A 14050-nucleotide genomic window follows, 5' to 3' on the forward strand; every position below is an offset into this window, starting at 1 on the left:
GAAAAATACGTATGGGGAAATTCCATGTATCCATCACTTATTTTTCCCAGTGGAAATCCAAGAGCTTATTCAAATTTTGCCAGTTTGAGATGCATGCGCACACGTGTGTGTGTGTGTGTGTGTGTGTGTGTGTGTGTGTGTGTGTATGTTTCTTTGCAGTGGAAATCCAAGAGCTTATTCAAATTTTGCCAGTTTGAGATGCATGCGCACACGTGTGTGTGTGTGTGTGTGTGTATGTTTCTTTGCAGTTTGAACATGTGTAAATGAATGGACCTGCTACCATAATCGGAATACAGAGCTGTTCCATCACACAAAAGAACTCCTGGGCGCCTGGGTGGCTCAGTTGATTAAGCGGCTGCCTTCAGTTCAGGTCACGATCCAGACCCTGGAATGAGCCTCACATCAGGCTCGCANTTCAGCAGGGAGTCTGCTTCTCCCTCTGCCACTCCCCCTGCTTGTACTTGCTTGCCGGCTCTCTCTCTCTCAAATACATAAAAAATATATCTTAAAACAACAACAACAAAGAAATCACAACTCTTTAGCTACTTTGTATTCAGACCCAAACCTCTCTATTGCTAGCCCTAACTGCCAATATGTTCACCTGTATAATTTTGTTTTCTTCGAGAATGTTATGTAAATGAAACCACATAGTATGTAACCTTCTGGAGATAGACTTTTTCCACTGGGCATAATCCCCTTGTGATACCTCCAAGTTGTGTGAAGCTGTGTCCTTTTTTATTGCTAAGATGTTTTCTTGAGGTGCTTTTCATCAAGTTAATTTCCCCTCTTCCTAGTTTGCCTAGTTAAGAAAGAGGTTTTGGGTTTTGTCAAATGCCTTTTCTGCATCAGTTGGTATGATCATAGCCTGTTGATATGGTGGATCACACTGCTTTTCAGATAATGGACCAGGCTTGCACATCTAGGATGCATCTCTAGTCATGGTGTGTAATTCCTTTTATACATTGCTGGATTCAATTTACTAATAGTTGCTTTTTTTGTTATTTACCTCAATTATAAAATATATTTTAAGACTAATATATTAAAAAAATCTTCAAGGTGTTAAAAATAGGCAAGGAACAAGAAGTAAGTTTTTGTGTTTAAGGCAGATATATTATCAACATTGGCCATAAATCAAAGTCATTCAGTACCATCAGATGCATACAGGAGGTGCTACTGGAGTGGCTGGGGTGGGGGCAGGCATCACATCCTTTATGTGGGATCAGAAACACTTCCTTCACTGCCCCAAGTTTTTAGACTGTGGAAGAATTCAGAGGATGAAGATTTGATCGGAGATGATTTGAAGAGAAGGGGGCTGGCTTGGTTTTATGAAAAGAGAGGTAAAAAAATATTTAACATTTGACGAGCTTTTTTTCTGTGTCATTCACTTTTAATTTCCATGTATTATTTGATCAGCACAAAAATTTTATGAGGCAGATACTTATTTTATCAACATAATACACATGGTGAAATAGAGTCACAAATGAGCTCAAATGCCCGGAATTTCACACTATGCAGTGGAACTATGTCTGAATCCAGAACCCAGGCTTTTAAACATGACACTCTACTGTCTCCAGGGACCAAAGAATTTTGAAGAGTCAGGACAGGCGGATTGGGTGTGGCTGAAGGGGAACTACTAGGGTGGGGCTGTGAGTAGCGTTCTGGTGTAACACTCGCTTGACATGTTCTAGGCAAGCACCAGGTATCTCAACCATCTGTGTCATATGGCTCCCTATGTTATGGAAGCAGTGTGGTTACAAGGGAAGAGAATCCAGTCAAAGTATGAAAGACCAAGGTTGTTTTATCTTTGAAAACATAGGGCACACTGGTAGCATTAGGTAAATATTGATAGCTTGATTTGACCAAAAGGTTTATTGAGTGACTGTGTCAGGCACTATTTGAAACACTTTATAGCTGCAATGTGTTTACTCTTCACAATGACGAGTAATTTCAGATAAGATAATTCTACTCAAGAAAAACTAGAAACACTCAGAATAAAGAGTACTAGATAATGGAAAAAGTACAACTTAATTGTTTTATAATATGGCATTATAAATCAATTAGCAACAAATGAAACCAATGCTGTCATTCAAATTAGGAAAGAAAAAAATTACCAAGGAATAAACTCCATAAGGAATTAGAAGTACTTATATTAAGAAAAGTATGAAGCTCTCCCTGCAGACATAAATGTACAAATATGGAGATAGTTTCAGGTTTTAGCATGGGAAATGTTAATAAGGATGCCAGTATTCCTGATATTATTTCATCATCAATGCTCTTTCAATAAATCAAAATTGCAATAGAATTTTTAAGTGGAAATAATCTTTACAGAAAGAGCCTTCCTTGTGGGTATGTGCCTAGAGGAGGCTGAATGAACTTCCCTCTGGGAAGAGAGGGCACTCAGAAGTCATTGAGCTGGACCAAAAGCACTTTTTCCTCCTATCGTTCTCCAAGATTGTGTAGTCTTCAGGGAGTGGAGTTCATGGACCAGTTCAGCTAATTATGAGCTCTGCATCCACGTCTCCAGGCCACAATTCCACAATCAGTCTGTGTCTCCAGCCTTCCAGGTTGCCAGTCCCTGTCTAGGGGGCTTCATCCCTGTGTCTCCTCCCAGAGTAGTCATCTCCACCAGGAGGCCTGGCCTGAGTCTGTCTGTCTGCCAGTCCTAAGGACAGACCCTCAGCCATTGTTGTTCACCCGGTAGGTGAGGGGCAGCCCCCTTCCTCCTTGCTCATGCACCAGCAAAGTCACAGCGCAGTCAGTGATACCATGGTGACAGTGGATGGAGGAGGGGCTGGGGGACCATGGTTTCCTTATTGTCAGGCGAGCAGAACATTTGGTTAGACGGATGGTAGGGTACCAACATGTGAAGTTTTCACTCCAAGCACTGTAAAGTTTATGTTCTTTCTAGTGAGAATCTAAGAACTCTCATTCAGATTCTGCTTTCCTCCCACAGTGGTTCTAGCTCCACAATGGCAGGAAACCGGTCTTTCTGAACTGACCCCGAGTACTCCAAAATCATGAAGTGGTGAGGACGATGAAGACCGTAAGCATGATATCGTTAACTTTCATTGGCTTCCTACGAGGAGGCTCTGAGCTAAGTGTTCTGTGTAGCTTGTTTCATCTGCATAACCCCCTCCCCCCAAGGAAGAGGACTGCACATCATCGTCATTTTACAGATGAATTAGGGAGCACAGCATTTAAATATAACTTGTATTAAGTCATGGGGTAAAATGGGTATGAATTCAGATTTGAATCCTCACATCCAGGCTCCAGACACAGGTCATCTAGCCATTATTCCCTCCTACCAACCCAGTCTGTCATTTCTCCTGCCAGGTCACTTCAGGCAGAGACCCTCTGTGCACTGTGATTTTCCCTTTGGAGGTTTCCAGTAGACCTCAGAGGGGAGTAATGGGTACCCCTTGCACCTGCTAGACTATAGTAATAGACTATAAGAGAACAGCTGAGATCAAGATAGGGATCATAGAAGGGTCAGCCAATTATAGTTTAGGGCAGGTCTTTCTCTTGTCCCTGCTCCTACATTTTCCTTACACTGTCCTCTTTCTCCTTCATTCTAGTTGCAAGGTTTAAACAGTATAGTGGAAATATATATGATGAATGTGTATAGAAAGTGCAAAATAGATTTCAGATATTATTAATAGACTAGTTTTATACTACTTGATTAAAATATCCTGTGATCTGAAGGTACGGATTTCCCTAGATCTTTGACAGGACATTTTATTTTGTCCTCATACACGTAGATACTGAGTGGAGGGAAATACGGAGTCTCACTCATGTCTGATTTCTCAGAGCCTATCCTATCTTTGGCACAGAGTAGGCTACAAAAACAAAAAGAAATACATCTCTGTTAAACATTAAATAACCCCTTAATTTTTAAGTTGACATACATAAACATGAGTTTATCGGTCATCAAATGCATTCAAATGACTGAGCAATTTAGGGAGAATTAGGACTTCTGTATCAAGAAACTGGTAGTATTTCCATTTTCTCAGTTAATATTTGGGAGCTCTAAGAACACTTAACATGAGCCCTACCTTTTAAACAAATTTTGAAGTGTTCATATGTTATCGTTGACTTTAGGGACAATGTTGTAGATCTCTAGAGCTTATTCATCTTGCCTGACTGAAACTTTATGCCCTTTGATTAGGAACTCTCCATTTCCCCCTCCTGCTGCCATTCTACTCTAACTCTATGAATTTGACTATTGTAGATACATAAATGGAATCATGGATTATTCATCATTCTGTGATGGGCTTATTTCACTTAGCATAATATCCTTAAGCCTCACCCGTGTTGTTTCAAATGACAGAATTTCCTTCTTTTTCAGGCTGAATAGATATATAATAGTATATACTATACAAGTATAGTAGTATATATACAAGATAATATATATATACACATACACTTTTGTATATATATGATTTGCAGTTTTTTGATGAATAGTGATATTGAGCACCTTTTCATATACTTGTAAGCTGTTTGTATATCTCCTTTGGAAAAATGTCTATTTAAGTCCTTAACCCATTTTTATTTTTTATTTTTAAAGGTTTTATTTATTTATTCGACAGAGATAGAGACAGCCAGCGAGAGAGGGAACACAAGCAGGGGGAGTGGGAGAGGAAGAAGCAGGCTCCTAGCGGAGGAGCCTGATGTGGGGCTCGATCCCATAACGCCGGGATCACGCCCTGAGCCGAAGGGAGATACTTAACCGCTGTGCCACCCAGGTGCCCCCTTAACCCATTTTTAAAATCAGGTTGTTAGTTGTTTGTTTGTTTACTATTGGGTTGTAGGAGTTCCTTATATATTTTGGAGATTAACCAATTTTTTTTAAAGATTTTATTTATTTATTTGACAGAGATAGAGACAGCCAGCGAGAGAGGGAACACAAGCAGGGGGAGTGTGAGAGGACGAAGAAGGCTCCTAGCAGAGGAGCCTGATGTGGGACTCGATCCCAGAATGCCAGGATCACGCCCTGAGTCGAAGGCAGACGCTTAACGACTGCACCACCCAGACGGCCCTGGAGGATAGCCAATTATTGGACATATGGTTTGCAAATGTTTTCTCCCATTCCATAGGTTGCCTTTTCGCTGATGAGGAACTGAAGTGCACTGATTTGCCACAGATCTTAAATTGTTGCTGAGATCAGGTGGAAATGTGTCTTTAAATCCCATACCCGTTCTATTATCTGTGATGCCATTCCTATATCAAGGATATTAGCACCACTCCTAGGTAGCTACTGTGGACCTTCCTGGCACATTTCCATACAGGCTTTCCCCTCCACGAATAGTGTTAATTGATTAGTAGCACATGTTCTAAATGTTGAAGTTTGATGAGGAAAAAGAGAGTGTCACCTGGTGAGAGAATGTTAAATGAGATATCAACAGCAATATTAGTAATGTATTAGGGTTCTCTAGAGAAACGGACCTAACAGAATGTGTATATATTTACATAGAGATTTAGGAAATTGGTTCACATGATTATGGAGGCTTGCTAAGTCCACGTTTTGCAGGATAGGCTAAGCAGGCAGGAATTACAGGAAGAATTGCAATTCAAGTCCAAAGACAGACTGCTGGCAGGATTCCTGTTTCCTCTGGGAGGTCAGTCTTTGTTCTAGTAAGGCCTTTAACTGATTGGTTAAGGCCCACCTACATTATAGAGGGTAATCTGCTTTACTCAAAGTCCACTGATCTAAATGTTAATCTCGGCCAAAAAATACTTGAAAATACTACCAGATTCTTGATATAGAAGTCCTAATTCTCCCTAAATTGCTCAGTCATTTGAATGCATTTGATGACTGATAAACTTACATGTTTATGTATGTTAACTTAAAAATTAAGTCTGAGTTTTTTATTAAGGTGTATGAAACTTGACAGTCAGAAGGAGTACAGGCGCTATTCCTCCTGAGAAGTAGAAGGCCTCAGACCCTACAAAGGATATTTACTTTTCTTATGATCCTGGTCCATTAATATTAACAAGCCTTCAGAGACTGGGAGAACTCAGACCAATTTGGTTAATTATGAGCTCTGTGCATTGAGCTTTCAAGCCCACACAACCGTAAATAATCGGCTTGTGCCCTGCGAACTTTCAGTTGGCCAGTCCCACCCAGCACAGTTGGACCTGTATGTGTGTCTTCTCTTCCCAGAGCTGCTGTACGCATCAAGGGGTCCATATGTGACTCTGTCTTCCTGCCGGTCCTGAGAACAGAGCCTGAGCCTTCATCACTCGCAGGCATAAGAAGGGTGATGGATCGTCATTCCTTTGTCGTGGCCCAGCATAGAGGCCCCACAGTCCAGTGAGTGATGTTGGAGATACTGGATACAGGAACAACCTGGGGAGCATTGTTCCTTCATCATCAGGACAAGCAGGACAGTTGGAGTAGCTGGATGGAAGGGCACCAACATGCAAGTTCAGCTCAGAGGCCTGTGAAGTTTATATTCTTGGTTCTGGTGGGAATCTGAGAATTGTTATTCAGAGTTCAGCTTTCCTTCCACACTGGTTCTAGCTCCTGTAGGAACCTCCCTCACCAGAGCAGGAAATAAGTCCCTCTAAACTGTCCCTTAAGCATTCCAGAATGATCATGAAAGTGATGATGAAGATGAGCAAGTGAATGATGCCAGAAGACCATACACATGTTATCGTGAAACTTTATTAAGGATTCTAGTCCTAGGCTCTGAAATAAGTGCTTTATGTAGACTGTTTCTTTTCACCTGCCTAGGCAGCCCTAACACATTATTGTTTTTTTTACAGAGGAGAGAATTATAGCCTTTAATGTAACTTGTCCCAGGTCGTGGGATAGAATGGGATGAAGCCAGGTTTGACTCAAACAGTCTGACTCCAGACGCAGTGCACCTGGCCAGTATTCTCCCTCTGCCAATGCAACCAACCATTTCACTTCTCTGGTCATTTCATCCATGCACTCTTTGCTCACTGTGCTCTTCTCTTTGGAGGTTACTGGTAAACCACAGTGGTCAACTATAGGAAGGACAGCTGAAGATTGCTGGCAGGGATCATAGAAAGAGCTGGCTCATGACAGTTTAGGATAGATTTCTCATTCGTGCCCCTGCTCCTGGATTTTACCTCAGCTGTCCACTTCCTCCCCCATTCTTATAAGTTAGTCCTTCTCCATTTCAAAGGGAGACAATGTCTCAGGTTCTACCCATACTCAGTAAACGAGAAACTATTAAAAGATGTACAGTAGATGTGCTATTGGATAAGACGTATGGATCTCTGCTTTAAAATTTTTTAACAGAGTAAAGAAGTTAATTGCATGTGCCTCAGATCCACAATATAATTTCAAGTCCTATCATCTCTACTTATTATCTAGTGAGCTGGAGCAAGTTCTTAGTATCTCTGAGCCTCAAAATTGTCATCTGAATTGATTCCTAGTTGATACCACTCCACTAAGTAAAGACTAAGTAGATACGAATACTTCCAATGTGGTTAAATATGTGATGGATACATACAGTAAGGGCAATTTAGATATTATTATTGATAATATTAATATTGTTAACACCAACTTTTATACCCTTCGACCAAAATATCCTGTGATCTGATCATTTGGTTTTCAGTGGCTACCTGAAAAAAAATTTAATTTTTATCCCTATACAAGTTAAGTACTGAGTGCTTGGAAGGAAATGACTGAATCATATTCATTTATGATTCCCCAGAGCTTATATCATCTTTGGCACAGAGTAGGCAACAACAACAAAACCCCCAAATATGTTAATTGTTGAATAGACCCTTCTCTGAGTTACAGGAACAAAGCACAGTCAGTATGGCTTTGCATGCACTGGTGCTTTCCTGCCTGTACCTTCATCCTTGTTAGGGACGGCCCATTGGACAAGAGATAAGAAAAAACAGCACTTGTTTGTATGTATGTCATAAACATTCAATAAGATCTATTATTTTTTTTTAAAGTAGGTTTCATGCCCAGTGTGTTGCCCAATAGGAGGCTTGAACTCACGACCCTGAGATCAAGACCTGAGTCTGAGATCAAGAGTTGGGATGCTTAACCAACTGAGCCACCAGGCAGCCCTCTATTATTTTCTATTTAATAGCATCTACAACATTCAGTTATTCAAAAATCATCACGGTGATTTTTGTAAGTATGTAAAAGTAGAGACAGGATGAGAAGGGGAAGATAAATTTTACTGTGTAGGCTTAGGATTTCTAGTGCCCGGAGACAAGAGAGAGTCCAGATTCTCTGCCATCTAATCCTATAAAAGGTTATTAAAACTTTCTTAGGATTGTATTTCATCAGTAAACCCACAGTTGCAATAATGATTCAAATTCTGGTTATAGGGGGGTGTGGGTGCTCTGTCGGTGAAGCATCTGCCTTGGGCTCAGGTCCTGATCCCAGCATCCAGGGAAGGAGCCTTGGATCAGGGCTCCCTGCTCAGTGGGGGGGTCTGCTTCTCCCACTTCCTCTGCCCCTCCCCCTGCTTGTGTGCTTGTGCTCTCTCTCCCTCAAATAAATAAATAAATAAAATCGTAAAAAAAAAAAAAAGCAAGCAAAAAACCAAATTCTGGTTACAAAACAATGACAAAATATTTATTAAGTTCTGCTTCCCTTGGATGCCACACATCTCTGACGATGACTGTTAACCTTTCGATTTCCAGAGAAGTGAGGCCAGCACAGACAGGTTGAGGGATTTACTACGTATTCCTGTGAATTAGAGTACTGGACCAGTGATTTTCAGGAGCACTTAGGGCAGTAATATGGTGGATTATAGGATTTCCTATGAATAGTAACGCACTTTTCAGCCCAGTTTGAAAATCTGAGATATGGAAATATTATTCCCTATGTGAATTTTTATACAGAGCTATCACAGAATGACTATTATTAGATACTTGAGAAATATTTTTGATTCTGATTCTATAATAATACGATGTAGTTGATAGCAACTAATTTTTCTGGGAAAACAACTGTAGGCAGTAAGTAGTGAAATTGAATTTGCATTGATTTTTATAACACAAACGATATCCTCCATGCAGATGTCATATAGAAATTCTCACTTGGATGATATGCAGAAAGACAAAAGGATTTTCAAAGGGATGTTGAAATAAGGAATTGATAAACAAAATGAAGTTAATTCCTCAGTTAATACTATGTATCACTTGAATTGTCGTAAACCTAGTAATATACTATTTAGGTAAATTTTCAAGAAAACCCCTTGAAAACACACAAATAATAACATTATGGAAACACCAAAAGAAAATATACTCACCTAATTTATGACAGTGGTTGCTCTGGGGGACAGGTGTGCAGGGCAATGAGATCATGCAGGGGTTTAAAGAAAGCTAACATTTTATCAGTAATATTTGAAATCTCTATAAAATATGAGTTTGGAAGCAAATCTTAGTAAATGCTTTTATTTTTAATATAGCTACTGGGTATTTATTATAGTAATAATACATAATATTCATCGAACATATTCTAAGTGCCTGGAAATATTTTAAGGCATTGTTCTTGACCCTGGCTGTATATTAGTACCACCAAGAATTGTGCATGTAGAGATTATTATTTAATTGGCTCTAGGCAGTTGACAGGGCATCAGTACATTTTTACAATATTAACGGGTAAGTGTCATAATCAACTAGGATTGAGAACCAGGGGTCTGAGCACTTTATGTTTTATTTAATTTCCTCAAACAACCCAATAAGGTAAGTTCCGTTGTTATCACCATTTTACCGATGTGGGAACTCCCCAGGTGTTTGTTATGTACTTTTCTATTTGGCATTTTTCTCTAAATTAAATCGTAGTGTGACTTGTCAAGAGAAATGAATATCAGAGTTGCCTTCAGGGAATTGATTTAAAAATAATTGTATTTAGGGGCGCCTGGCTGGTTTAGTTGGTGGAGCGTGCAACTCTTGATCTCGGGGTTGTGGGTTTTGCTTCAGTCGGATGTGGAGATTGCTTCAAAATAAAATCTTAAGAAATATATATATATTTAAGGAGAATTGATTTTATTATCTATTTATGTATTTATTTATTTTCAACAACATGGATGGACCTAGAGGGTATTACGCTAAATGAAATAAGTCAGAGAAAGACAAATACCATATGATTTCACTCATATGTGGAACTTAATAAACAAAAGAAATGAACAAACAAAAAAAGAAAAACGAACAAACCCCTCCCGGATTCTTAAGGGGAATTAATTTTTATTTTTATTTTATTTATTTATTTATAATAATATTTTTATTATATTATGTTAGTCACCATACAGTACATCCCTAGCTTTTGATGTAAAGTTCCATGATTCATTACTTGCGTATAACACCCAGTGCACCATGCAATATGTGCCCTCCTTATTACCCATCACCAGCCTATCCCAAGGGGGAATTAATTTTTATAAGAATGAGTTAAGGAGAATTCTCCTTGTTTCAGTCAAGATTGAAGTTAAGGAAGCATAAGAAGGCTGGATTTCAGACCTGGTTTGGGGGGCCTTGTATGGTCCTAAATTCCTTGGTTATAAATAAGAGAGTTGGATTTCATGAGGATGCAGCACTTCCAAATGTTTAGGGTTAGAAATACATATAAGCCCTTTTACCAATTCCAAACCACTACAAAAAAGAGACCAAAAACCAACTAAACAAATAAACAAAAAAACCCCAAAGACATAACATAATAAAAAATCATTGTAAAAAATAAATAAATGTACTTCTATTACTTCAAAAAAAAAAAAACAAAAAAAAAACAAAACCCAAACCCCAAGGAGCAGTGTCATTTTCCCTGAGATTGTGTAGGGTTGATATTTAATCCTGCGTAAACTGAGAGATAGGAAGAAAAGTATTTTTAAAAAGTTATTGTTTAATGACCCACAGCTGCATTGCACAGGAATGTCAGCTATGGGGTCACTGACACTGCATGATTTTGTGCATTTAACCAACACATACTTATCAAAATTTGAAGTCTGTCTGGCCGCAGTTAAGAGTTATATTTGAAAAGACTTTAAAAAGACAACGCACATATTTGAGTGAGCATGTATTTCCATGGAGGAGAAATGTCAGAAAACCAGAGAGTGATGAAAAAACCCCTGAAGATAATTAACACATTAAAAAATCTTTCTGATTGTAAACATTTGATTTTAATTTAGAATGTCAGTAATGTATTTCTAGCAATTATACAGTTTATCAATATTCTAAAGGGACTTTCTTGCACTTATTTGAATAAAATAAGGCTGCTTCTAAGTGTCCTTTAATTAGAATGATTTTTTTTCCTTAAAGAGAGAAGAATGTTTCTTATTTGGTATGTTTATTTAAAAGAGTATTTTATGGTGATCATGGATTTATCATTTATCTCTAAATGTTCTTGCTTCTCTAACATTCTTCAGTTGAGTGTCTTTAAAGTGTGTATAGAGAGATGTGAATAACACAGAAACCAATGAGGAAACAGTTCTAAGAAAATTGGATTCTAGACACAGAAATATTGCTGAAGGCACTGGAGGCTATGGCCCCAGCTGTGAATATTTTACTTGTGAACTGCTTGAATACACAACAGGGACACAGTGCTGGATGCCCATTTACTTGATTCACTTTTCCACCCCCCTTTTCTTTTTCAAAAGGTGTCCAAGCCACATAGAACAACAAAATCTAACGAGTGTCTCAGAATTCTTCCTCACGGGACTCTCCGACGATCCAGAACTGCAGCCCCTTCTCTTTGGGCTGTTCCTGTCCATGTACCTGGTCACCGTGCTGGGGAACCTGCTCATCATCCTGGCCGTCAGCTGTGACTCCCACCTCCACACCCCCATGTACTTCTTCCTCTCCAATCTGTCCTTGGCTGACATTGGTTTCACCTCTACCACCATCCCCAAGATGATCGTGGGCATCCAAACTCAGAGCAGAGCCATCTCCTATGTGGGTTGCCTGACTCAGATGTCTTTTTTTATGCTTTTTGGGTGTTTGGATAGTCTCCTGCTGGCTGTGATGGCATATGACCGGTTTGTGGCCATCTGTCACCCCCTGCACTACATGGTCATCATGAACCCCCGCTTCTGTGGCTTGTTGGTTTTGGCATCTGTTTTCATCAGCCTGTTGGTCTCCCAGATGCACAATTCAATTGTGCTGCAGCTTACCTACTTCAAGGATGTGGAAATTTCTCATTTCTTCTGCGACCCTTCTCAACTCCTCAACCTTGCCTGTTCTGACACCTCCACCAATAACATAGTCATGTATTTTGTGGGTGCCATCTCTGGCTTTCTCCCTATCTCAGGGATTTTTTTCTCTTACTATAAAATTGTTTCCTCCATTCTGAGAGTCCCATCCGCAGGTGGGAAGTACAAAGCCTTCTCCACCTGTGGCTCCCACCTGTCAGTTGTTTGCTTGTTTTATGGAACAGGCCTTGGGGTGTACCTCAGTTCAGCTGTCTCACGTTCTCCCAGGAAGGGTGCAGTGGCCTCAGTGGTGTATACTGTGGTCACCCCCATGCTGAACCCTTTCATCTACAGCCTGAGGAACAGGGACATCAAAAGGGCCATGCGGAGGCTCTTCAGCAACACAATTTAATTGCAGTACCCGTGCCATCCATCTGGAGTGTAGGCTGGAAAATGCAGCAAAACTAAGCACCTAGACCTGCAAATCCTGCCTCTCACCACATCATCTTTGTAGTTGTCATGGCTTTCATCTCTCTCCTTGCTTAACATCTGAAAATTGCTTTTTTTCATATGTCTTAAATAGAACTGGGGGAGTGTTCTGGGGTCCTTTGTACATAATAATCACTGCATGACTGAATCCTATTATATCTATGGAGACACTTTGCTCTATCATTGGTGAATCAAGCGTCCCAGAAAGACGAGCAATTCTCTTTTTATATGTTTAAAATTCACATATTTTGCACAGTTCTTGTGTATTTTCCATATAAGTCACTTATTTATCCAATTGGTATATGCAGGTTATGTGGGAGGATGCATATCACTGGTTCTCAAAATAGGTATTTATTTATTTGTTTATTTTCAAATATAATTAGCATTCAGTGTTATGATGATATAATGATTCAACAATTCTATACATTTCTCAGTGCTCATCAAGATAAGTGTGCTCTTTTTTAAAAGATTTTATTTATTTATTTATTTATTTATTTATTTATTTACTTAAAACAAAGAAAGCACATGAGCGGGGTTGGGGAGGGGCAGAGGGAACCAGAGAAGCAGACTTCCCAGGGAGCAGGGAGCCCAACTTGAGGCTCAGGCTCGATCCTAGGACCCTGGGATCGTGACCTGAGCCAAAGGCCAACACTTAACCGACTGAGCCACCCAGGCACCCCAAGATAAGTGTACTCTTAATCCCCTTTATATATTTCACCTATCCCTCCATCCGTCTTTCCTCTGGCAATCACCAGTTTGTTCTCTGTATTTAAAAGTCTGTTTTTTTTCGTTTGTCTCTTTTTTCCTTTGTTCATTTGTTTTGTTTCTTAAATTCCACATATGGGTAAAATCATATGGTATTTGTTTTTCTCTGACTTATTTAACATTATACCCCATAGGTCCATCCATGTTGTTGCAAATAGCAAGATTTCATTGTTTTTTTATGACTGAATAATAATCCATTTTATATATAAACACACACACACGCATGCCACATCTTCTTTTCTTCTTTATCCATTTATCTGTCAATGGACACTTGGGCTGCTTCCATATCTTGGCTATTGTAAATAATACTGCAATAAACATAGGAGTGCAAATATCTTTTTGAATTAGTGTTTTCACTTTCTTTGGGTAAATACCCACTAGTAGAGTTACTGGATCATATGGTAATTCTATTTTTAATTTTTTGAAGAACCTCCATACTGTTTTCCACGGTGACTGCACCAATTTGCCTTCCCACCAAAAATGTAGGAGGTTTCCATTTTCTCTACATCCTCAACAATACTTGTTATTTCTTATGTTTTTTATTTTAGCCATTGGACAGGCATAAAGGAATTTGTATTTCCCTGATGATTAGTGATGCTGAGCATCTTTTCAAGTGTTTGTTGGCCATTTGTATGTCTTCTTTGGGAAAATGCCCAATTTAGTTGAATTATTTGGGTTTT

At 39.3% G+C, this 14050-nt stretch overlaps 1 protein-coding gene across 1 annotated transcript; it reads left to right on the plus strand.

The window, feature by feature from the left end:
- The first annotated feature begins 5994 nt into the window (after positions 1-5994).
- Positions 5995-13014, plus strand: LOC103676338 (putative gustatory receptor clone PTE01). Its single transcript, XM_008705499.2, has 2 exons — positions 5995-6310; positions 11586-13014. The coding sequence occupies exons 1-2, from the start codon at positions 6261-6263 to the stop codon at positions 12526-12528; spliced, it is 993 nt and encodes a 330-aa protein (XP_008703721.1). The 5' UTR covers positions 5995-6260; the 3' UTR covers positions 12529-13014.
- Positions 13015-14050: the final 1036 nt, after the last annotated feature.

The sequence above is a fragment of the Ursus maritimus genome, unplaced genomic scaffold, assembly GCF_017311325.1.
Source record: "Ursus maritimus isolate PB19 unplaced genomic scaffold, ASM1731132v1 scaffold_14, whole genome shotgun sequence".
In the NCBI taxonomy this organism is placed as follows: domain Eukaryota; kingdom Metazoa; phylum Chordata; class Mammalia; order Carnivora; family Ursidae; genus Ursus; species Ursus maritimus.

Coding starts and splice junctions, on each gene's coding strand:
- LOC103676338 (XM_008705499.2), top strand. CDS start 6,261: ATGGATCGTCATTCCTTTGTCGTGGCCCAGCATAGAGGCCCCACAGTC. Junction 6,311..11,585: donor CATAGAGGCCCCACAGTCCA/GTGAGTGATGTT, acceptor CTTTTTCAAAAG/GTGTCCAAGCCACATAGAAC.